General features: G+C 63.6%; 2 protein-coding genes across 5 annotated transcripts in view; one reads left to right on the top strand and one right to left on the bottom strand.

The window, feature by feature from the left end:
- The window catches only part of PCGF3 (polycomb group ring finger 3), a 28629-nt gene extending 22074 nt beyond the window's left edge, over positions 1-6555 (top strand). For 2 of the 4 annotated variants that reach the window (XM_079775226.1, XM_079775224.1), the window contains 2 exons: positions 2766-2846; positions 3364-6555. In XM_079775226.1, coding sequence (XP_079631352.1) covers positions 2766-2846; positions 3364-3411 — 129 coding nt within the window. In that variant the 3' untranslated portion in view covers positions 3412-6555. The other 2 variants (XM_079775225.1, XM_079775223.1) reach the window with 1 other exon arrangement.
- A 7974-nt stretch (positions 6556-14529) lies between these two features.
- On the bottom strand, positions 14530-18223 carry CPLX1 (complexin 1). The gene is made up of 2 exons (XM_079772557.1): positions 17988-18223; positions 14530-14834 (listed from the first exon to the last, which is right to left on the bottom strand). The coding sequence occupies exons 1-2, from the start codon at positions 18147-18149 to the stop codon at positions 14637-14639; spliced, it is 360 nt and encodes a 119-aa protein (XP_079628683.1). The 5' UTR covers positions 18150-18223; the 3' UTR covers positions 14530-14636.
- Between the last annotated feature and the right edge of the window lie 3451 nt (positions 18224-21674).

The following is a 21674-nucleotide window of genomic DNA, read 5'->3' as shown; positions in this document are numbered from 1 at the left end:
AACTCTGCCTATTGAATCGTAACACCCTCAAGCATGCGCCCGCACCTGAGGCTGAGGTGGTGCGTGAGTGGAGGTGGGACTGTGCCGAGCACCTGCCGGTGAGGGGCTCTGGGTCACCGGGCAGGTCCGGGTCCCCAGCCGGGAGCTCCGCTAACAGGCCAGCCGGAGCCGAGGCAGGGCCTGTGCACAAGGAGGTCCTTCCCCAGCGAGGGCACATCCGACCAAGACTCAGTCACCTTTCCTCCCGTGTCCGTGAGGCTATTGGGAACGCCCTGGCCGTGTGGACAGCTTCCCAGGCGGCACCGGCACAGGCGGACCGGAGGTGGTGCTTCCCGCCTTCCCCACTGCTGGGTCTCGAGCGCTGTCCTCCGTGGACCGCGGTCAGTGCACAGAGTGGTCGGCGGAGCCTGGGCGCCCTGCATGCCGTTTCCACATTATTCTTACCCCTCTGGTCGCTGCCCAGGGTGGCTGCGGCTGGCTCCCACGGCCACACGCCCCGCCGAACGCACAGGTGGTGGCCCTGAGCTTTCGGGAGTCACATGAGAATGTCCTGGAGCCTCAAGGACAGCAGACGGTACATGTTCTCCCAGATCCTCACCGAAGGATGTGTTTTCATTGATTTAAGGGAGAGAGACATCGGCCGCCTCCTGCACCCCCGCACTGGAGAGCGAGCCTGCACCCCAGGCATGTGCCCTGACCGGGAATGAGCCAGGACCTCTCGGTGCACAGGACAGCGCCCAACCCCGAGCCACCGGCCAGGCTCAGGGTCCCTTTTCATTTTTCTCCCCTGGAAGTGAGGGGGCCACGCTGCTCCCAGCTTTCCAGCCCCACTCCCCCGCAGGCCAGTCGCCTTCGGTGCGAGGCTGGGCGGTGACAATGCAGCCCAGGGAGAGTGGAACGCGGCCGCAGGGCTGACGTAGCCGCTGCGAGAGCGCTGCCCACCGCTGGACGCACTGCCTTCTCTAAACGCGAACCGTCCTCAACCCAGAGGCACCTGCATGCCGCACAGGCGCCAGGCGCAGGCGCTGACGTGTTGTTAGCAGCTGTGAGGAGCTGATCGGCTGTTCCGACAGCTACTGTGAATCCTAGGGTGCCCCCGCTTTTGGGAGGAACCCAGCATGATCTGTGCCCGGAAGTCTCAGCCTGGTCGATGAGTGGGGAGAAAAGGGTGGCAGCTCTCCAAGGGCCTGACCCCAGGGGCTCAGAGCCAGGAACCTATGGAGCCTGGAACCCACCTGCTGAACTGCCTGCAGCGAGCTCAGGCGTGGGTGACGGTCTGTCTGCTGGTGACGGTCTGTCTGAAGGTCTGTCCGCGGGTGACGGTCTGTCCGTGGGTGACGGTCTGTCCGTGGGTGACGGTCTATCTGAAGGTCTGTCCGTGGGCGACGGTCTGTCCAAAGGTCTGTCCGCGGGTGACAATCTGTCCGCGGGCGACGGTCTGTCTGAAGGTCTGTCCGCGGGCGACGATCTGTCCGCGGGCGACGGTCTGTCCACGGGTGACGGTCTCTCTGAAGGTCTGTCCAAAGGTCTGTCCGCGGGCGACGGTCTGTCCGCGGGCGACGGTCTGTCTGAAGGTCTGTCCGTGGGCGACGATCTGTCCAAAGGTCTGTCCGCGGGTGACAATCTGTCCGCGGGCGACGGTCTGTCTGAAGGTCTGTCCGCGGGCGACGGTCTGTCTGAAGGTCTGTCCGCGGGCGACGATCTGTCCGCGGGTGACGGTCTGTCTGAAGGTCTGTCCGCAGGCGGCGGTCTGTCCGCGGGCGACGGTCTGTCCGCGGGCGACTGCCCTCTCAGGCTCAGACCTCAGACTCTTGCCTGAGGAGACGCCTACAACCGTCTGCCTGGCGTCCTGTCTCGCCGGGGAAGTGGAAGCTGAAGCAGCAGCGACACAGCACACGTGTCGGTGTCGGAATGGCCCGGATCCTGGGCACGGACCCCACGTGCTGGGCACGGAGCAGCAGGGCCTCAGTGCCGTGCAGCTTGGTCGTTTCTCACAAAACCAGACGTGCGCACACAGCCCAGCATCAGGCTCCACAGTCAACATTCAAGGGAGTTAAAGACGCACGTCTGCAGAGACCTGCACACGGATGTCTGTCGCAGCTTTACTCGTAATCAGTCCAAGCCTTTTAAACTGGAGGCAGCCACGGTGCCCTCACCAGGTGGGGTAACTACCCCGATCCATCCGGACCCCGGGCATCCTTCTGCCCGACGAGGAAATGAGCGATGGAGCCGGGGGGAGCCGTGGGGGAGCCGTCAACGCTGTGGCCCAGTGACGGAGGCCAGTGTGCCAGGCTGCCCACCGGGACTCCCCCTGTGGCGGCCTGGTCACCAGGGGGCGGCTGAGCCGACGGAGCACGAGGGTTCCAGGTTCTCCGTGAGACTGTGCTGGGCACTTTGTGCAAACCCACAGGGCGTCAGCACGGGCGACCCTCGTGGACTCTGGGTGGTGGTGACGGGCGTCTCCCTTCTAGGGGTGCTGGTGGGGGGCGACGGGGCACGTGGGAGAGTCTGGATCATCTGCTCAATTTTGCTGTGAACCTAAAAGGCTCTAAAAACCTTTTTTTAAAAAGAAAGTAGCGACAGGGAGCCCATTCCCTTTCCCCAGGAGGTGGGCGGGACAAGCCTGGCCGGGAGGTGGACGAGGCGGGCTGCCCGGGGGGTGTGGCCAAGCTTCCCGCTCCCCCCTGCGCCGGCTGGGTAGGCGAGGCCCCGGTGCTGAGTGCCCTCAGTGCCCGGCCCCGCTGACCCAGCGTCTTTCCCGCCAGCTGGACATCTTATGCAACGAGGAGATCCTGGGCAAGGACCACACGCTCAAGTTCGTGGTCGTCACGCGGTGGAGGTTCAAGGTGAGGCCCTCGTGCTGGTGTGTGTGGTTTTTAGGACCTGCTACGACCGCCAACACTGTCTGTGCACGCGCTTTCGTCCTCACCCGAGGCGTGGTCGTCCGTGTTTTTAGAGAGAGAAACGCGCATCAGTTGCCTCCCGTATGCACCCGACCGGGGACTGACCCAGCCTTTCCGTGCGCGGATGACGCTCGGCCAGGGAGCCGCCGGCGGGCTGCACCTCTTCGTCTGAGCGTTTAGAAATAAAGGTCCAGTCGCAGGAGCTGTGAAGCGCAGCCCAGCCGCCTCCCGCACCCCTCCTGGTGGCGTGGGGGGTGCCGCTGCCGGGCGCCTCCAGCCTTCCCTGGGCTCTCTGTGAAGGTGGGAGCAGGTGGGCGGCGCCCTGTCCTCCGGGGAGGGGCCCTCAGAGGTCTGAGACGGGGGCAGGAGCCCGCACCCTCCGCTCGCCCTCCCTCCCCGGGCGCCCGCGCGCCGCTCTGGTCCAGCTGAGCCGTGTGTGGCCCCGCGGCCTGTCTTACAGAAGGCGCCCCTCCTGCTGCACTACAGACCCAAGATGGACCTGCTGTGACGTGCAGACGGCCCGGGCACGGAGCACGGGCGCGGACCCGAGGCCCGGGGCCAGACTTCTGAACAGAGAGTATTTATCACTTTTGTACGAGAGTTCACACTCGACGAGACACTACCAGCAGCACGGTGACAGGTGGCGACACACTTCACGGCTCCCGCGGCTACCGGCCCTCACGACCCTCAGCTCACGGACCCGCGGCCTCCCCGGCTCCCCAGGTCTCCACAGTCTCCGTCGTTTCCGTTCATGAGTTAGGGTTCATGATAAAAACACGCGTGTGTTGGTTGGGTCCTCACTAAGTCACTGAAAAGCGTTTTCATGGTGGGTGATGACTTTGTTGCCGTTAGCTCCCGGGAGATCTAGAAGGATTTGCTTCAAGAGCAAAACAAAAGAGGCTGCCACTCACAGTGCGGTTCCCGCGGGGTTTGGTGTCCCTGTCGTGACCTGAGGGAGCCCCCGTGCGCCTGCCGGCACCCGGGCCTGGCCCTGTGTGCACAGCCGTCTCAGTAAAGTCACTTTGACCACTGAACGGCGCCATCGTCAGAGCACGCTCCCTCCCGCTGCCCCGTGCCCGCGGAGAGGGAGCTGGTGGCCACAGGGAGTCCCAGACCCCTCGTCCCCGCTGCCGGGGTGCCCGCCCTCCCTGCCGGTCCCGGTGGTTCTCCCCGAGCACCAGGGCCGGGCATGGGGACAGCGCTCAGCGACCCAAACCCAGCCCCAGGGACGCTCGCTTTCTCACCCCTTTCTCCACCCAAGCGTTCATATTTTTGTGGAATCAGAGAAAAAACATTTGACAGCACACAAACGTGTTCCTTTAAAACAGTCCCTTGGGATGCTGAAGGCGAGATCGGGGAGAAAGGCCCGTTCCCGTGGTCACGTTCCCGTGTCAGTGTGGTCCTGGGCTCATGGTCACTCCTAGGTCCCCCTGCCCCTCCCACCGTCCCTGCCCCTCAGGCCTGTGGTCCTGGCCCTACACCCACCCTGCCTCTGGGCTGGCTTTCCCATGAAGTCCTCACTTCAGGGACTAGAATTTTCTCTGATTGGCTCCAGACCTGTGGGCTCGTGGGCTGCTGCTTCCTGTTCCATGTACACAAGGCTCAGAAGCAGCTACTGATGAGCCGTCAGCAAAAAGAAAAATCTCCAAATTAATTCAGTCCAGGCAATTTTAACGTAAGGCCTTTAAAACCATCGAAACCCGTTGTTAGGGATTGGTCGAATCGCTGTGTCAGCCATGGCCCCGTCCTGTTCATCCATGCGGTTCTCCGTTGCTCTCCGAGGCCTGGCGAGTGGATGTGTGTGAGCAACCATGACCTGTCTACCTCAAAACACACATTGCCGCTGGCGCATCTGTCGAACCCAGGACCCCCGTGCGGTCTCCAAGCGTCAGGGGAGGGGGTTCCCGGGGGTGAAGAGGGGTGAACAGCGTGAGTCCACCTTCAGAAACGTGGTTCCCACTCAGACTGGGCCGATGGTGTCTGCAGCCGCCCGACGCACGTTGTGGCCTGTCGCTCGGTGCGACCACTTGAATTTGCATTTGCTATGGTGCTAAGCTGATACCTGAGACACGCCGAGAGGTGCGGCGGGCCGGCCGCTCTTCTGGCCGCAGGACCCGGGGAGCCCAGCAGCAGAGCCTATTTTTCTACGATTTCCTCGTGAGACTGTTCACACAGACGCGGGACCTGCTGGTCGGACTGCAGCCCGTGGCCTCGGCTCGGGAGGCTGAGTCGCTTTCTCCTGCGTGAGAGGCGGCCGGAGTGGCAGGCCTCGGGGTTTCCCAGGCGGAGTTCCCGTGACGTCTCCCTCCCGTGTGTGCGGCTGGGACGGCCGCTCAGCGCCTGCGCCCTCAGCAGCCGTGGGACTCACCGTGCGGTTTTCACGAAAACAGAAAATTCAGATAGAATATATAATATGGAATTTAAGGTTTGGGGGGTTGAAAAAGAAAACTTAACTTTATAAAATTATTTATTCTATTTTAAGCGTTCTATCCTATTTTCCCATCAGTCATCTGGTCCGTGCCCGCTTTGTTTACAGGCATATAAGGTGAAAGGGATGTTTTGCAAGCTTCTTCCTTTGCTTTCGGGGGTCGTCCTGTTTCCGTTTGTGCGATGAGGAGCGTTGTTTATGCTTTTATGCTTTTGTGCAATAGGCTCCACACGTGTTACCGACGTCGAATCGGACGGGAATGTACGTGGGATTCCAAACCTGCACACTAAGCTACTTGGGTTTTCCTTTTTCGTTGTTATGATAAGAATGCTGTTCTCGGGATTACGCATCGCCTGTCAGCAATATTACAAACAGGTGACCCGGCAGGCAAGCGGCCGCGGGCCTGTGGCACCATCTAGACGGGCCGTGTGTGTGGGCCTCGCACCGACCCCGCGTGCTCAGGCCCTGGCGTGCACGCACACACACCTCGGCAGCCCAGGTGTGAGGTGCAGTCCCAGGCCCCAAGCCCTCGGGCGGCCTGGTTAGGAGTCCTTCCAACCGTCCGGTGCCTAAGCACGCGGCTGTGCCGCTGACCCAAGTGTCATTGGGTTGAGTGTCTAGGGGCAAACAGCTGATCTCCATGACGTCTGTCGATGTTGGATGTGCTCTCAACATGGGCAATCACGCTAGTGCAGACAACAGCTTCTCTCTCTCCTCGGGAACCCATGTGCACCCCACACATCACCTGTGCCCTTAGCCCTAAAGGTGTGTCTGCCTCGGCTTGCAGCACACGGAAGGCGTTGGGATGAGCAGACGAGAAAAGGTCCAGGCCACACCTTCCCGTGAGGCGCTGCCGGGCAGGGAGGGCCACGCCCCCACATCAGGGTGTCCCTGGAGGGGCAGGTGTCTGTCCCCACAGCTTGTTGGGTGTAAGAAAACCACGTTTTCCCAGTCGGTGCGGATTCGGGCGGAGCCTGCCGCCCGTGGCGACGCGGCTGCCATGGGTTATGGGGTGGCAATGCGGATGCATATTTTTGTTTAATTTGAAAGTTTACATTTTTATGCTTTGTGTTGGTGTGTAACTTTTGTACTATTGGTGGCTAGTTTTGTCTAAAATCTTTTTTGGAATATTGCTTAAATGTTTTGATTTTATGACAGTGAAGCTTGTATTCAGTGTTTTGCCAATTAATATTATATGCTTGTAATAAAAGCAAAGGAAACAGCTCAGTCTCGCAGGCTGGGGGCTTATCCTCCACCATATCTGTAAGAGTCTAAGGTTGCCGTGGGAAACCAGGCTGCGCGCCCCGGTCTGGATCCCGGGGTTCAGGCCTTCGCCACGTGGCTCCACGTGGCACCTAGGACGCAGAGTGCTGTCAAGGGGCCCGGGGATGGTGCGGTTTGGCGGGGAAGGCGGTGAGTGCTGGCTGGCGGGAGGCCAGCCGGCAGGCAGGGGTGATACACAGACACGCTCTGTGGACATGGATTTCTCCGAGGAGTTTGCTCACAGGATGTGGAGGCCCAGCATCCCAGGAGGACGCAGGCCGCGCACCCAGGGGCCGAGAAGCCTGCATCCAGCTCGGCCATCAGGTGGGCAGCAGCCCCTCCCACTCAGCCTCTTCGTTCTGTTCGGGCCTGCGGGGGTGGAGCGGTGCCCACACATTGGGGAGGACTCGATGCCAAGGCTCAGCTCATCCAAAGCAGCCCCCATGCCGAGAATAGTTTTAATCTGGGGTCCAGGGCCCATCATGCTCACATGAAATTCCCATCCGACCACTTGGAGGGGAGAGGGCTAGGCCAGTGGTCAGCAAACGGTGGCTCGCAAGCCACATGCGGCTCTTTGGCCCCTTGAGTGTGGCTCTTCCACAAAATACCACGTGCGGGCGCGCACATACAGTGCGATTGAAACTTCGTGGCCCATGTGCAGAAGTCGGTTTTTGGCTCTCGAGAAATTTCAATCGTTGTACTGTTGATATTTGGCTCTGTTGACTAATGAGTTTGCCGACCACTGGCCTAGGCTCAAAAACCTTAGTTTCTTTTTTCTAAAACATCAATGTGAGAGAGACATATTGACTGCCTCCCATATGCACCCGACCCCTACCAAAGTCCGGGGATCTAGCCTGCAGTGAGCCTGCAGCCGAGGTACATGCCCTTGAACTGGAATTGAACCCAGGACCTTCAGTCTGCAGCTGAAGCTCTAGCCACTGAGCCAAACCAGCTAGGGCAAAAAAAAAAAAACAACCCTTAGTTTTAAAAATAACTTTCTATTACAGGTGATGTACAATATATTAGTTTCAAGTGTACAGTTCAGTGACTAGGTGTTTATGTAACTTACGAAGTGCTTTTCCCCAAAAAGTCAGTGCCCAGCTGGCCCCCACACAATACGAGGGGGAGAACAAGGTCGGAGGATAGATTGGACTGCCCGGCTCCAGGCTGAGGTGCGGCGATGGAGCGGGTGGTGTCGGTAAAAGGAACAGAATAGAGAGGCCAGAGAAAGACGCCCCAAAGACCCACAAAGGCGGTCGTCCCCACAAGTGGTGCTGCAGCAACGGTTTCAAACAATAAAGAACAAACAAGCCTCACGCCTTCCTCAATAATCATCTCAAAACGGATTACAGACCTGCCCAGCCAGTGCGGCTCAGTGGATAGAGCGTTGGCCTGCAGACTGAAGGGTCCCAGGTTCAGTTCCAGTCAAGGGCACATGCCTGGGTGGTGGGCTTGATCCCCAGTGTGGGGCATTCTGGAGGCAGTGGATCAATGATTCTCTCCCATCATTGATGTTTCTCCCTCTCCCTTCTCTGAAATCAATAAAAATATATTTTAAAATAATAAAAAAATGGATTACAGACCTGATGTAAAATACAAAATTATAAAATTCCTAAAAGATAACAAGAAACTCCAAATGACCTTGGGTTTGGCAATGAGGTCTCTGATACAACATCACATGTGCGAAAGAAAAAAGCGGTAAGCTGGGCTTCATTAAAGCAGAAGGTTCTGCTCTGGGAAAGACAGTTAAGAGAATGAAGACAAGCCTCAGACAGGCAGAAAATATTTGCACATCACTGATCCTACATAATAAAAGCCTAACATGCTAAGTGTCCGGTCATCTGTTCAACCAATCAAAGCATAATCTATACTAATAAAAGAAATATGCAAATTGACCGTACCTTCGCAACACCCACCAGCCAATCAGGAGTGCATATGCAAATTAACCACATTGCCTCTGACAGGGCGGAGGCAGCTCCCAGCACGGCCTGCTTGGCAATCGCCGTGGCGACCTGGGAGCAGGCAAGTGCCGCCCATAGGCAGCACCCAGCACAGCCTCAGCGACCCGGGAGCAGTGAAGTGCAGCCTGCAGGCAGCACCCAGCAGGGCCTGCTTGGCAGTTGCTGCAGTGTGGAGCAGGCAGGCCCCACAGAGAGCAGAGAACCACGGGGAGTGGGCCTAAGCCGTCAGTAGGACATCCCTGAGGGCTATCGGATTGGACAGGGTGCAGGTCAGGCTGAGGACACCCCCCCCATGCACGAATTTCATGCACCGGGCCTCTAGTATGCTAATAATATGCTAAGGCTGCTCAACAGCTCACTATGACATGCACTGACCACCAGGGGGCAGATCCTCTGATTGGTAGGTTAGCTTGCTGCTGGGGTCTGGCCTATCGCCAGGGACACACCCTGGAACCCTCCCACAGTCCCTCCCTGGCTGGCCAATCTCCCTGGCCCCAATTGTGCACCCCTCCCTCAGCCTGGCCTGCACCCTCTCGCAATCCAGGACCCCTCGGGGGATGTTGGAGAGCTGGTTTCGGCCTGATCCCCACAGGCCAGGCCAAGGAACCTCACTAGTATCTGATAAAAGACTGTCATCCAAAGTATACAAAGAACTCTTAAAACTCAAAAATAGCCAAAACCGGTTTGGCTCAGTGGATAGAGCATTGGCCTGCGGACTGAAAGGTCCCAGGTTCGATTCCGGTCAAGGGCATGTACATTGGTTGCAGGCACATCCCCAGTAGGAGGTGTGCAGGAGGCAGCTGATCGATGTTTCTCTCTCATCGATGTTTCTAACTCTCTATCCTTCTCCCTTCCTCTCTGTAAAAAATTAATAAAATATATTTTTTTAAAAAAACAAAACTCAAAAATAAGAAATCAACTCAATTAAATATGTGCAAAAGACCTGAACAGATACCTCACCAAAGAAGATACACAGATGGCAAGTAGCACATGAATAAATGCTCAAAATCATGTTATTGGAATACTGCAGATTATACTAATGAGACCCCTGTCAGAATGGCCAGAATCCAGGACACTGGCACCACCAAGTGCTGGTGGGACGTGGAGCAGCAGGACCTCGCCCAGTGCTGGTGGGGTGTGACGTGCGGCCGTTTTATGACAAAACTAAACCTACTCTTACCATATGACCGAGCAGCCGCGTCCTTGGTATTTATCCAAATAACGTCTAGCCACACACACGTTTCACAAATGTTTAGAACAGCGTTACTCAGTCTCGGAAACTTGGAAACAACCAAGCTGTCCCCTGCAGGTGGATGGACTATGTCACCTCCGACAAAGGAATGTGATTCAGCAGGAAGAGACAGGGGGACCTTAACCACATGTCACTCAGTGACAGAGGCCAACGAGAAAAGGCCACCCGGGCGTGATCCCGCTGTGTGACGTCCTGCAAAAGCTATGCATTCCGTGGAGCGCAGCGGGAGGTCTGGGAGGAGGGAGGGGCAGGCGGAGCTCAGGGGTTCGAGGGCAGTGACACTGGTCTGTGTGACATCTCCTGGACCCATGTCCCACCCTTGTCCAGCCCACGGAATGTGCAAGAAAAACGGAAGTTCAGTTAGTGACACTCAGTGTTGGTTCGCACTAAGGCCATGCTAACCACAGGGGAGGCTGACGAGGGTCGGGGGTCCATGGGAATGCTGGGTACTTTCCACTCGATTTTTCTGTGAACCTGAAACTGCTCAATATGAAGTCTATTAATTTTCTCATAAAGACAACAACCCAACTGGTTAAAACGACGAAGGATTCTAAGGAGACGTCTCAGATGGAGGTGGGAGTGGCCGCGGACACTGCGGGAGCCTCACAGGGGAACGCACCGGCCGAGGCGCTCCCGCTGCAAACCCCCCAAGGACGCGCCGGCCTGCGGACCCTTCGGTCCGGTTCGATTCCGGTCAAGGGCACGTACCTCGTGGCGGGCTCCTCCCCGGCCCGGGCCCGGTCTGGGTGCGTGCAGGAGGCAACCAGTGGATGTGTTTCTCTCTGTCTTTCCCTCTCCCGCACACTCCCCCTAAAAATCAATGGGAAAGAGCATTAACACGTGCCTTTCCAAGGAATACAGTGTGCAGCCCCCTCTGCTCGCCCCGCACCAGCTCCGGGCCGCGGGCTCCCGACCCCACAGCCCGGGTCTCCTGAAGGCCGGGCCCGCCTCCTGACAGAGCCCTCTGCCCGCCGCTCGGCGTAAATCTCCGCGGTCTCCCTCGGGCGCAGGAAATTGCTTTATTTTGTAGAACTCAGCCTTCGGCCCCCAGGCCTCGTCCTCGGGGCGGGAAGCGATCGCCCGGGCGCCCGGGGCTAAGGGCGGTGCCCAGGCCTCAGCGGCCCCCCTCGAGGAAGCAGGACTCCGGGCCGACCGCGCCCTCCCACCCGGCGGCGGCCCCGGGACTGCGTGCGCCCCCGTCCCCCAGGCTGTCCTCGGGCAGCGGGAGGGAGGCCCCACCGGCGCTGCCTCCGGCTCGCGGCGAAGGACGGCCCCTCCGCGGCCCCGGCCCAGGACGAGTCTTGCACTGGCCCGCGAGCCACCCCGCCACCGGCCTCCGGGGCCCGCGGCTCCGGGGAAACCGAGACGGCGTGGGCGACTCCCGGTTCCAATTGGCCAGGCTTTTGCCACGTGGCCTCGGAGCCAATCACGATTGGCCCAGCTAGGCGGGGGCGGGGCCTAGAGAGGCGGAGGGGACCCGGAGCCCCGCGCGCCCGGCTCAGACACCTCCTCCCCGCGGCAGCTCCGCGGCCCCGGCCTGGGGTCCTGCTCCGAGGCGCCTCCGTCCTCGGAGCCGCGCGGACGGGACGCACTAGCTGAGCCTCCAGGCAGCCGCCCCGCCCCCGCCCGAGCCGATCCCGCCCGGGGCCCCACCTCGCCGCCGAGGGGAACCCTGCGCCTGGAGCAGGGCCGGCTCCCGGGCGGCAGGTGGCGCGGACCCAGGCTCGCCGCGCTGGCCGCGACCGTGCCCAGCAGGGTCCGTCTGGCTGCGGATTAGCAGACCGGACACATGGCCTTCGTGGCCGACCTCCACCTTCTGTCCCGGCGGCCTTGGGGGCCGGCGGCTGTGACTCCGGCCGCCCGCCCAGGGCAGGGCTCCTGGGCTGGCGCGCCCCGGGCCGGGGAGGGGCCGTCAGGGGGCCTCCTGCCCCGGGAGGGACGTCCCTGGAGGGAGCCCCGCACCGCCCGGGGCTCGGCTTTGTCCCGCAGTTAAACGTCCGGACGGGAAGAAGCTGCCAACGGGCAGCGTGGCCTCAAGCAGGCCGGACAGGGCCCCGTCACGGCCCGGGAGCCGGCCCTGGCCTGGCCGTTCCTCCGCCTGAAACGCTGTCTCCCACGACGCCCCGCGGACACCACCCTCCAGTGAGCCAGGGCCCCGCCGCCCTCTCCGCCCCCTGCCCCGCGCCCCCGGGACGGCACCGCTCGGCCCGGTCTTGTTTACCTGCCGCCGGGAAAGCCAGATCCCACGGCCGCAGCGCCTAGCACTGCCCTGGACACACAGCCGGCTCAGGAAGCATGAGGGCGGGCTCTCCCTGGAGCCCTCGGACCCAGCACCGGAGGGGCCCCGCCCGCCAGCTCTGAGGACGGGCTGGCAGGGTTGAGGGAAGGTCCCCAGGCACCGGGGGTCGGTGCTTAGGTCCAAGCCGGGTCCAGGCGGGGCGTGGGGGCGGGGAGGCTGCATGGTGGGTGCCCTTCTAGGATCGGCCTGCAGGGGGCGGCCTGTAGAGCCCAACTACGGAGCGGCTGCAAAGACTGAGTTCTGGATCCAGAGAAAGAGGGTGAACAGCTGCTCCCTCCGCAGGTGGAGGGTGCACTGGACGGCTCAGCGGTACCCAGGACCCGAGCCCCCTGAACCCCCAGGCAGCAGGAGGGGGATGGGAGACACGCCCCCTGCCCTGTGCTGGGCGGAGAGCTGGGTTCCTCCCAGGCGCCTGAGGCAGAGGCAGGGCCGGTGCTGGCTCCCCTGCAGGGACGAGGCGGCCTTTCTACCTCGGAGACTGGACGGCTTTGCCGGGCTCCCTGCGTGCCCAGCAGCAGCAGGAGGAAAACCATAGGTGTCCCCAACTCGTCACCTACCTGGAGAGAGGCCCCCAAAAGTGGGATTCAGCAGGCCTTTCTGGGGACAAGAGTGCCTGCGGCACGTTCCGGGGTGGCTGTGGGCCCGGGAGGGACGTGGGCGGCGTCCACAAGAAGGACAGCAGGGCTGACCTCAGGGCTGGGTCGGGGTGCTCAAGGTCAAGCAGGTCCCCCGGCACCGCAAATGGCCTCAGCCCAGAGGGGCAGGCCTCCCCTGCGGGTGGGACCCCGAGCTGCAGGGCACGGAGGCCTGCCTGAGGACCCAGGACAGACGCGGGGCAGGACCCTTGGGCGGCGCAGGGCCCTGGACGTGGTCAGCGCGATGGGGCCTGGGCCCCCAGGGCCTGGGGTGGCTGAGGGCAAGGAAAACCCGCACGGGTCTTGCAGGCGGTGTGAGCGAGGGGGTGGCTGCGGGCCAGTCTGCGTGTTAGATGGCTACCCTGGCTGCTCCCCAGGGAGGTGCGTCCTTCCGCAGGCCGGTCAGGGTGGTGGGGAGACCCGGCCGTGGCCCAGCGAGAGGGGAGGGTGTCTCCCAGCTGGCACGGCCGGGGGTGTGGACCCCTGTGGGGCCGTGGGGCCGCCACCCCTCCCAGAGGAGTCAGGACTCTGGCGAGCAGGCGTGAAATCACTGTGTTTATTGGCTGTGACTCCATCCGGAGAGGACACACGCGACGCCCCGTCATGCAGGAGGAGGCGCCGCGCAAGGACAGACGGACGACGACACCGAGGTCTAGCTAAGCTGGCTGCTCCGGGCGCCCCATGCGCGGGAACGGGTGCGGGGTGTCTGCTCTGAGCTGGCTTTGTAAGTGAAAGACAGGAGCCGGGAGGGGCGGGCGCAGGGCGCGGGGCGCGTTGGACGGCGCGCGGTGGTATTGCAGTCTCGTGTATGGCTTCTCTAACAGCGGGAGGCCGCGCCCTGGCCACAGCACGTGGACATGATGAACGGACGTGGACACAAAGGGCTGGGCGGGCTTTCTGGCCAGATACACCCCCAGACACACTCGACCTCATTTACCTGAGATTCAACAAACAAGGGTGGGGACGGGGCAAGGAGGCGGCCAGGCCTGGGCGGGTCAGAGTGTCTGTCGAATCCGCCCCTGGAGGGGCCCGGCCCTGCGGAAGGGATGGAGGAGGGCAGGACGCCCCTCCAGACGCCGCTGTCAAGGGCGGGGGGGCGGGGGGACTCTGGGTCCCCTCCGGGCCGGCTGCCGGGGAGGGTATCAGAGGTGAGAGGGGGCGGGTACTTCCCCAGCAGCCTCGGGGAAGACGAGGTGGCCACCGGGAGTTGTTAGGGTGTGTGAGGGGCGCTCTGTGCACACTCGGGCGGGATGTCCCCTCTGATCGTATTGCTGTGTTTCCCTTAGTCTGGGCCGTGGCGTTCATAAGCGGCAAAGCCTTGCAGGACAGCAGGCCAAGGAAGAGGGAAGGACAGACGAACACGCACGAACCTGATGCGTTCAGACGGAGAGACGCGGGCAGCCGTGGGCAGGTGTCAGTGCCGGGGAGGTCCTGGGGTCCCGGCTGACCCGACATGGGGGGGCTGCACCCCCGCCCCCCAGCACGGCCGCCCCCCTCCCCTATGGCTGTGCTCCTGAGTTTGGGCCGAACGAGCGCGCACCGACGCGGGGACCAGGGACTAGCGCCCAGGGAGGTGGGGGCTGGCCCTTTCGGGGGCGCCTCAGGCGCTGCGGGGTGGGCGGTGCAGGGCGGGAGCGGTAGGGGTTCCAGGTCTGGGGGAGGGTCTGGAGGAGCTGGGGTGCGCTGTCCCGGCCTCCGGCGCGGGCCACAGGGGGCCCTGTGTCGGCGGCGATGGCGGGGTGGGGAGGGGCGGAGGCTCCCGAGGCGAGGGGGCGGGGGACCTGGGACTATGGCTTATGTGGGCGCTGGGGCTGCACTCTGCTCCCGACTCCCTGCGGGGCCTCGGAAGAGGGGAGGGGGCTCAGGGCGGGGGGTGGGGGGCGGGGGGGGCGGCGTTACTTCTTGAACATGTCCTGCAGCGGCCCGGGCAGGTACTTGATGACCGTGTCCAGGATGCTCTCGTCCTCCTCCTCGGGCTCATCCCCGCAGCCCGGCGGGATGGCCTTCTTGGGCCGCGTCAGGCTGCCCTCCGCGTTGGCCTCCATGGCGGCCTGGGCCTCGGCCTCGCGCTCCTCCTTCTTCTTGATGCCGTACTGTGGGGACAGCGGGGTCAGGGGGCTCCCCAGCGGGGAGGGCCGGGGGATCCCGCCAGGCCTCCCCCCTACCCAAGTCTCCCGCTGTAGTGGTTGAATGGTGTTCCCGCCCAAACCCTGTCACCGGGACCTCAGACCGTGACCTAAGTGGGAAACGGGGCGTTGCAGGTGTAGTTACGGTAGAGACAGGAACCCGACAGCCCTGGGTCCTGGTCCAGGCAGCTTCCTTACAAGACAAAGAGAGGAGCCAGGAGAAAGCCCTGCACACGGAGAGGGGGTGGGAGTGATGCTGCCACAAGCCCGGGACCCCAAGGGCTGCCGAGGGTGGGGGACGGGCTCCCCACAAGGTTCAAGGGAGCACAGCTGGCCTGCAGGCTCCAGGACTGAGCACAGATTCTGGGAGGAACGCACCCCCTGCCGGACCCATCGGTGCCCCCGCCCCCGGAGCACTGGCCAGGGGAGCCTGTGGTCACAGACAGACCTGAGCCCACAGGACCTCCGGCCTCAGGGCTGCTGGGAGCCAGGCAGGGCCATGCTGGCCTCGTGGCTTTGGGGAGACAGGGTCATCCATGGACTAAGCTAGGACCCGCCAAGGCTGGGGGAGGGGTGCCCCTCGGTCAGGCCTAAGGCACTGGATCACAAGTTCTAAAGAGGGATGATGGGGAGAGGGTGCGGGGTCAGTGATTGACAGTTGCTGACAGGCTGCAGGGCCTGCTGATGGGGGTTTCTGCACCGGTGGGGGGGGGCCCTCCTCTCCCCTCCCCCCTTATCTCTCTTCATTAGCTCTCTCCAGCCCGTCCCGCTGCTTCAGGGGGGCTGACTGCCCACCCCCGCTGGGGGCCCCTCAGCTCCCCCTCCCTGGGGTGCATGGGTGGCTTCAGGGAGGAGCAGGCTGCCCTCTGCAGGGGGACTAGGAGAGGAAGCCACGCTCCGGCTCTGGGATCAGGGCGCCTGCGGCTGGAGGGGGCGAGGGCTGGGTTCCTGTGCGGCTCCGCGCCCCTCTGAGCCCCGAACCCGAGCCGACCTCCGGGAGGGTCTCTCTCCCGAGGGGCAGTGGGCACCCCAGAATGTCTGGAGCGGCAGGCACATTGCCCAGAGGGCCCCCCACTGAGCACTGACATGGGGTCAGCAGGCGGCAGGCCCAGGCTCTCCCCTGGGACGGGTGCAGCGAGCACAGCCCTCTCCTGAGTCACTGCTCTGGGGGGACCTCCCCGGGGAGGGGAGCAGGACGGGGAGGCAGCCCAGGGCGCCGAGCGGGAGGGCCGTGTGCGGGAGCCAGTGGAGCAGAGCGTGGGGGAGAGAGACGCCGCCGGAAAGTAGGTCAGACCCGAGCGCTTCCCTCCAGCCCAGGGCAGGGAGCCCGGCAGCCTCCTCCCCCACAGGACGCTGTGCACGTGGCGGGGACACGCGTGGGCCGGGGCCACCCAGGGGCTGTGCTGCCCAGAGCCCACACCCACACAGCAGAGGGGAACGTGCCCCGGAGCACGCGGTGCTCGCTGAAGCAAGGGTGGCGGCGGGAACACACGTGTAACGGAGGATGTGGTGCCCGTGGAGCAGAGACCCTGACGAGGGGCTGGGAGGGGACCTGTGGGCCAGCACCCTCGGGGGCATCCCCTCTGGGGTCCGGAAGGACCCAGCCCATTTGCTCCGGAGGCTCGAGGGCTTTCTGAGGCCAAGGCCACTCACCCTGGACTTGACCTGAGGGTCAAGGTTACCCCGAAGGGGAGGGGCTCCTGAGCCGGCTCCACCTCAGAGCCTGGCCCCACGTGTCCTGGCTGGGAGCGTGTCTGCGGCTCCCATGCCCAGAGCCCAGGTGAACGTCACAGCTGTTCCCCGGGCACTGACCACCCAGGCGCCCAGCCGTCCTCGCTGACCCCTGGTGACCTACCCCTGGGGGCTGGGAGGGGCATCGCCATGCTGCTGGACAGTGAGAATCGGAGCCATGACCCAACCAGCGGTCACGGGCCATTGCCCACCTGTCATGGCGCTGGGTCACTGGGCGGTGCCGGGGACCTGGGCACACCGTGGGTCACCGTGGGGGTCGGCAAGGAGGTGCCAGGCTCTAAGCCCACGCTGGCCACCAGGGGCGCCCTGCCCCAGCAGGTCAAGGGGCACCTCTGCTGAGGTGAGTGCTCCCGGGAGAGGCCACGGTCTGGAGGCTGGAGCGTGAGGGGCAGACCTGGGCCTGTGAGACCCTCCGCCGCCTCTGGCTCCTCACTCTGTCTCTGTCTCTGACTCTGACTCCCTGTCCTCTGACGACCCCCATCGGGTCCCGTCTCCCCACCAGTCCCCGAGCCCCCGGCACAGCCTGTCCCGGCTCTTCCCCCACAGCTCCGGGCTGCAGCCGCCGTCTGGGGCGGGGCTTGTGAGCTGCGCCTGCAGGTGCCAGGAAGGACCTTTGGGTGTGTGGCCCCCGTGTCCACTGACGGGCGCAGAGGCTGCCCCCCCCGCCCCCCCCGCCGCACCCCCCCCTCCCCCCCCGCCCCCCCGCACCCCCCCCTCCCCCCCGCACCCCCCCCCCACCCCGCGAGGCCCGGCTCCGTGCCAGGCCCTTCACTGGGAACACCGAGGCATCCAGGCATCTCGGCGGGGCCGGGGCCGGGCACCATGGAGATCCCTCGGAGGCTCACGGCCCCCCACCCAGCCCCCACCCCCAGGGGCGCCTGGGAGCCCCCACCCACGAGGGCAGGACGGCTCCGCGTCGGGAGCAGGAAGGACCGAGGGCACGGCCACCCCGGGGACAGCTCCCACGGCTCCTGAGCCGCAGTCCAAGCTCTGTCCCCTGGAGCTTAACGAGGAGGGTGGGCCCGGCCGGCCTGGCTCGGGCTGAGCATCGACCTACAAACCAGGAGGTCAGGGTTCGATCCCCAGGCAGGGCGTGCAGGGGGCAGCCCATCAATGATTCTCTCTCATCATGGATGTTTCTCTCTCTCTCTCTCTCTCCCTTCCTCTCTTAAATCCATAAAAATGTAATTTTTGAAAAAGAGGGGGGTGGAGAGAGGCCCCCCAGCCCACAGGCCCCACCCAGGCAGCATCCCTGTGTCCAGGGCAGGCCCCCAGCCCCCAAGCTGGGTCCTGCACCCCCAGTGGTGAGGTCCCTGGGAGAGTCCCCTGTCCTGGGACCCAGCTGTCCGGCCCACCCCTCAGGCCCACCTTGTCGCGGATGCCCTGCCGCATGGCCTCGCGCTCGGCCTCCATCTTGGCGTACTTGGCCTTGCGCTCCTCCTCCTCCTGCCGCAGGGCCTCCTGGCGCTCCTCCTCCTTCTTGGCCGCGTCAGGGTCCTTCTCCTCGTCGCCCCCCAGCATCTTGCCCATGTCCTTGGTGGCCCCTGGAACAGGAAGCGGGCGAGTCGGGGCAGCCCCACCACGGAGGCCCTGCTCAGACGGGCCGCCCAGCACTCACCGGTTCTGTCCACACGGGGAGCGTGGGCTTGTGGGGGCGGGAGGCAGTGTGTGTGCACGGGCCTGTGTAGGAAGCAGGAGGCGTGTGTGTGTGTGTGTGTGTGTGTGTGTGTGCATGTGTGTGTGTGTGAGTGTGCACGTGAGCCCCCGGAGCGGGCAGGTGTGTGTCTTCTTTGGGGCCTGTGTCCGGCCACGGCCCAGCCCCCGGAAGGACTGGAGGAGGACCGCGGAGAGGACCGTGGATGGAGGGGCTGGCGGCTCACTGCTCCCAGGGCCGGCCACCCCCACGCACTGGGATCCTCCGTCTCTGAAGGGCGTCCCCTCCTCTGACCTCGCGTCGCCCCCATGAGTGCTGCCCGCGGCTGCCAGCACGCGCCTCGGGACTACACCCTGAGGCGGAGACGCAGAGTCCCTGACCGCCGTGTGGGCAGAGGGCGCCGGCCGGGAAGCCACCGGCCGTTGGCGGGAAACACAGCTCTGGATTGGCTCTGGGCCGTGCCGATCCCCCGGGGGCCTTTCTGGCGCCAGGAACTTCTGTGGCTCATGGGGTGTGAGGAGGTCCAGGTGACCCGGTCACCGCGGGCCTCGTGGGCACGGGTCCAGGCCGACGGAGCGCCTGGGGTCCGGGTTCAGCCACCTCTGCACAGCTTTGCAGAGCAGATCTGGGGCCAAAGACTCAAGGGAAACTGGGTCACGGAGTCACTTACACATTCTCCCGACATTTCCCCTGGTAACGAGGCCAGAGCCCGCCGGCCTCCTCTCTGGCGGGTGTGGGGGAGGCAGGCGCAAACCCCACAACCCAGGGACTCGGACCCGTGCCCGGAAGGTGCTCAGCAAATATCCGGCTGATAAAGAATTTTTACGTTTCAGAGAAATGCATCATCTGTCAGGGGACCTCGCACGCCTACAGCTAACAGTCCACAGTGAGGTCCTGAACGCCTTTCTCGCGGCTCAGTCACAAGAAGGGGTGCCCCTCGCGCCCCCTCCCCCGGAGGACCCAGGCCTTGCACCACAGCAAGACAAGAGAAGGCGTGAAGGTCAATAAGACAGAAGCAGCCCGGCCGGCGGGGCTCCGTGGGTGAGCACCAACCTACGAGCCAGGAGGTCAGGGTTCGACGCCCGCTCGGGGCACAGGCCCGGGTTGCAGGCTGGATCCCCAGTGGGGGGCGTGCAGGAGGCAGCCCATCCATGATTCGCTCTCACCATGGATGTTTCTCTCTCTCTCTATCCCTTCCTCTCTGAAACCAATAAAAAATATTTCTTAACGAATGAAAAGCAAACGGTTGTTGGCAAAGGACATGCTCATCGGTGCAGAGGATCCGAAGGACCCGGGGGAACAGCAAACTCTGGAGAGACGAGGTGCGTAAACAACGGGAATGTGGAATTCAAAGGCCATTCCCTCAGCCACTCTGACGAGACAGGGCGAACCTCGATGTGCGAGGAACACATCATCCGTGGGCTGCCTCCTGCACGCGCCCCGACCAGGGCCAGGGAGGAGCCTGCAACCACGGCACGTGCCTGTGACCAGAATCGAACCCGGGACCCTTTGGTCCGCAAGCCGACACTCTATCCACTGAGCCACACCTGCCAGGATACTGACTTTTTAAAAAGCCGCGAAGTTAACTCGTGGGGAAGGCCAGTCTTCCCACAGCGGCCCCGAGGTGTTGAGGTTCCCTCGGCCAACAGCTCCGTTCCCGCCCGCCTCACGCTGAACACAAGCCCAGCCCACACCGCGGAGGCCGCAGGCGGGAGGCGGTCTGTGAGGACGTCCACCACGGGGAAGCGCGGCTCGCTCGTGCCTGCTGGGAGGGTCCGAATTTCCCACAGAGCCCTCCGCCCGCCACCTGCCCCGGGCCCGTGCCAGGAAAACACGCGTTCCTCCGTGGGCACACAGCTGCAGACGCCGCCACGGCCCCGGCAAGTGACAGGAGGTGAGGTGACACCTTGGGCACGTGGCCGCGTGAGCACCGGCCACCAGGCGCCGCGGCAGGGACGCCCAGGCAGCCGTGAGCGTGAGGGGCCGTGTGTGCCGTGACGGGCAGGGGTGGACACGAGGATCCCAGCGATGCCGTGTTGGGAAAAGGAGGAGGAGGAAGCCCCACGTGTGAACATGATTAAGGATAGAAAAGAGATCGTGGCCACACCGGGCCCACGCCTGACCGGCACTTCCTCTCAGAGGCCACTGGGATGTTCCTGGAGGCCAGTCCACCCCCAGCGAGAGGCCACGCACACCAGGAGTGGCTGTTACGGACACTCACAGGCACACAACACCGCCAACGGCACGTGCCGGGGAGGCACAGCCGGGCAGCCGCTGTGGAGAGCAGGCAAACTCAGAAGCTCAGCCGGCGTGGCTCCGTGGTTGAGCGTCCACCTGGGAGCCAGGAGGTCACTGTTGATTCCGGGTCCGGGAGCCGGCCTGGGGCTGTGGGCTCCATCCCCAGTGTGGGGCTTGCGGGAGGCAGCCGGTCACCGATTCTCTCTCATCTTGATGTTTCTCTCTCTCCCTCTCCCTTCCTCTCTCTGAAATAAATAAAAACATTTTCAAAAGAATTACATACAGAAGCAGCGCGTGGCCCAGCGGGCGGCCCTCGGTGCAGAGCGTGGAAGATGTTCGCACACCTGTGTTCACAGCAGCCCGTGCCCCGGCGGACGGCGGGTGGACAGGGCGCGTCCAGCCCCGGGTGGGATGGCGTCCGGCCCCGGAGAGGAAGAAGTGGCACCGGCTGCAACGTGGACGAGCCTCACGGCTCTCGTGCTCCGTGAACAGGCGGCGTGTGAAGGGCCTGCGTGATGTCCTTCACGGACCCTGGGGTGTCAAACCCACAGAAGGGCGGGGCATCCGTGTGCGATGGGGCAGGTGGAGAGCCCTGGGGCGATGGAGCCTCTGCCCCTGAGCCGGGCTCTGAGGGCGGCTGTGTGTTCTGTGTCGTTATCACAATAAAGGGGAGAAGCACAGGTCAGGCTCGGAGACACCGCCGCCGTGCCACACGGCCCGGGCGGAACCAGGGGCCCGGGCAGAACTGCTCCGAGGCAGAGGAGTCAGAACATGAGTCTGACCACGTGGCCAACGTCTGGGAACCGAGGTCCGAGCCTCCGCCCGTCCGGCAACAGCACGGGGACTGGCGTCCCGGACGCCCCCAGGTCAGCAGGACGCGTGGGAACACGCCTGCGCACCGCTCCCCACGGCTCCCGCTCTGGGGGAGAAGCCGGGCTCAGGCGCACAATTCAACCCTGAAACACCGCGACAGCAGCCGGCTCCGGGGGACGGAAGGACAGCGGAAAGACAAGCGGATCCGGGGGACACGCGTGGGAAATGGCTGCCGCGAGAACAGCCTGACCACCTGTGCCCGCCCGTTGGAAAACGGATGAAGGGAGGGAGGGAAAGAGGAAGATCCCGCAGTTTGTTTCTGTGAGCACGACCCCAACACTCAGCTGAGG

This window comes from Cnephaeus nilssonii, assembly GCF_951640355.1.
Source record: "Cnephaeus nilssonii genome assembly, chromosome: 1".
In the NCBI taxonomy this organism is placed as follows: Eukaryota; Metazoa; Chordata; class Mammalia; order Chiroptera; family Vespertilionidae; genus Cnephaeus; species Cnephaeus nilssonii.
The sequence above is the reverse complement of the archived record's forward strand: the minus strand, read 5'-3'. Positions and strand labels throughout refer to the sequence as shown.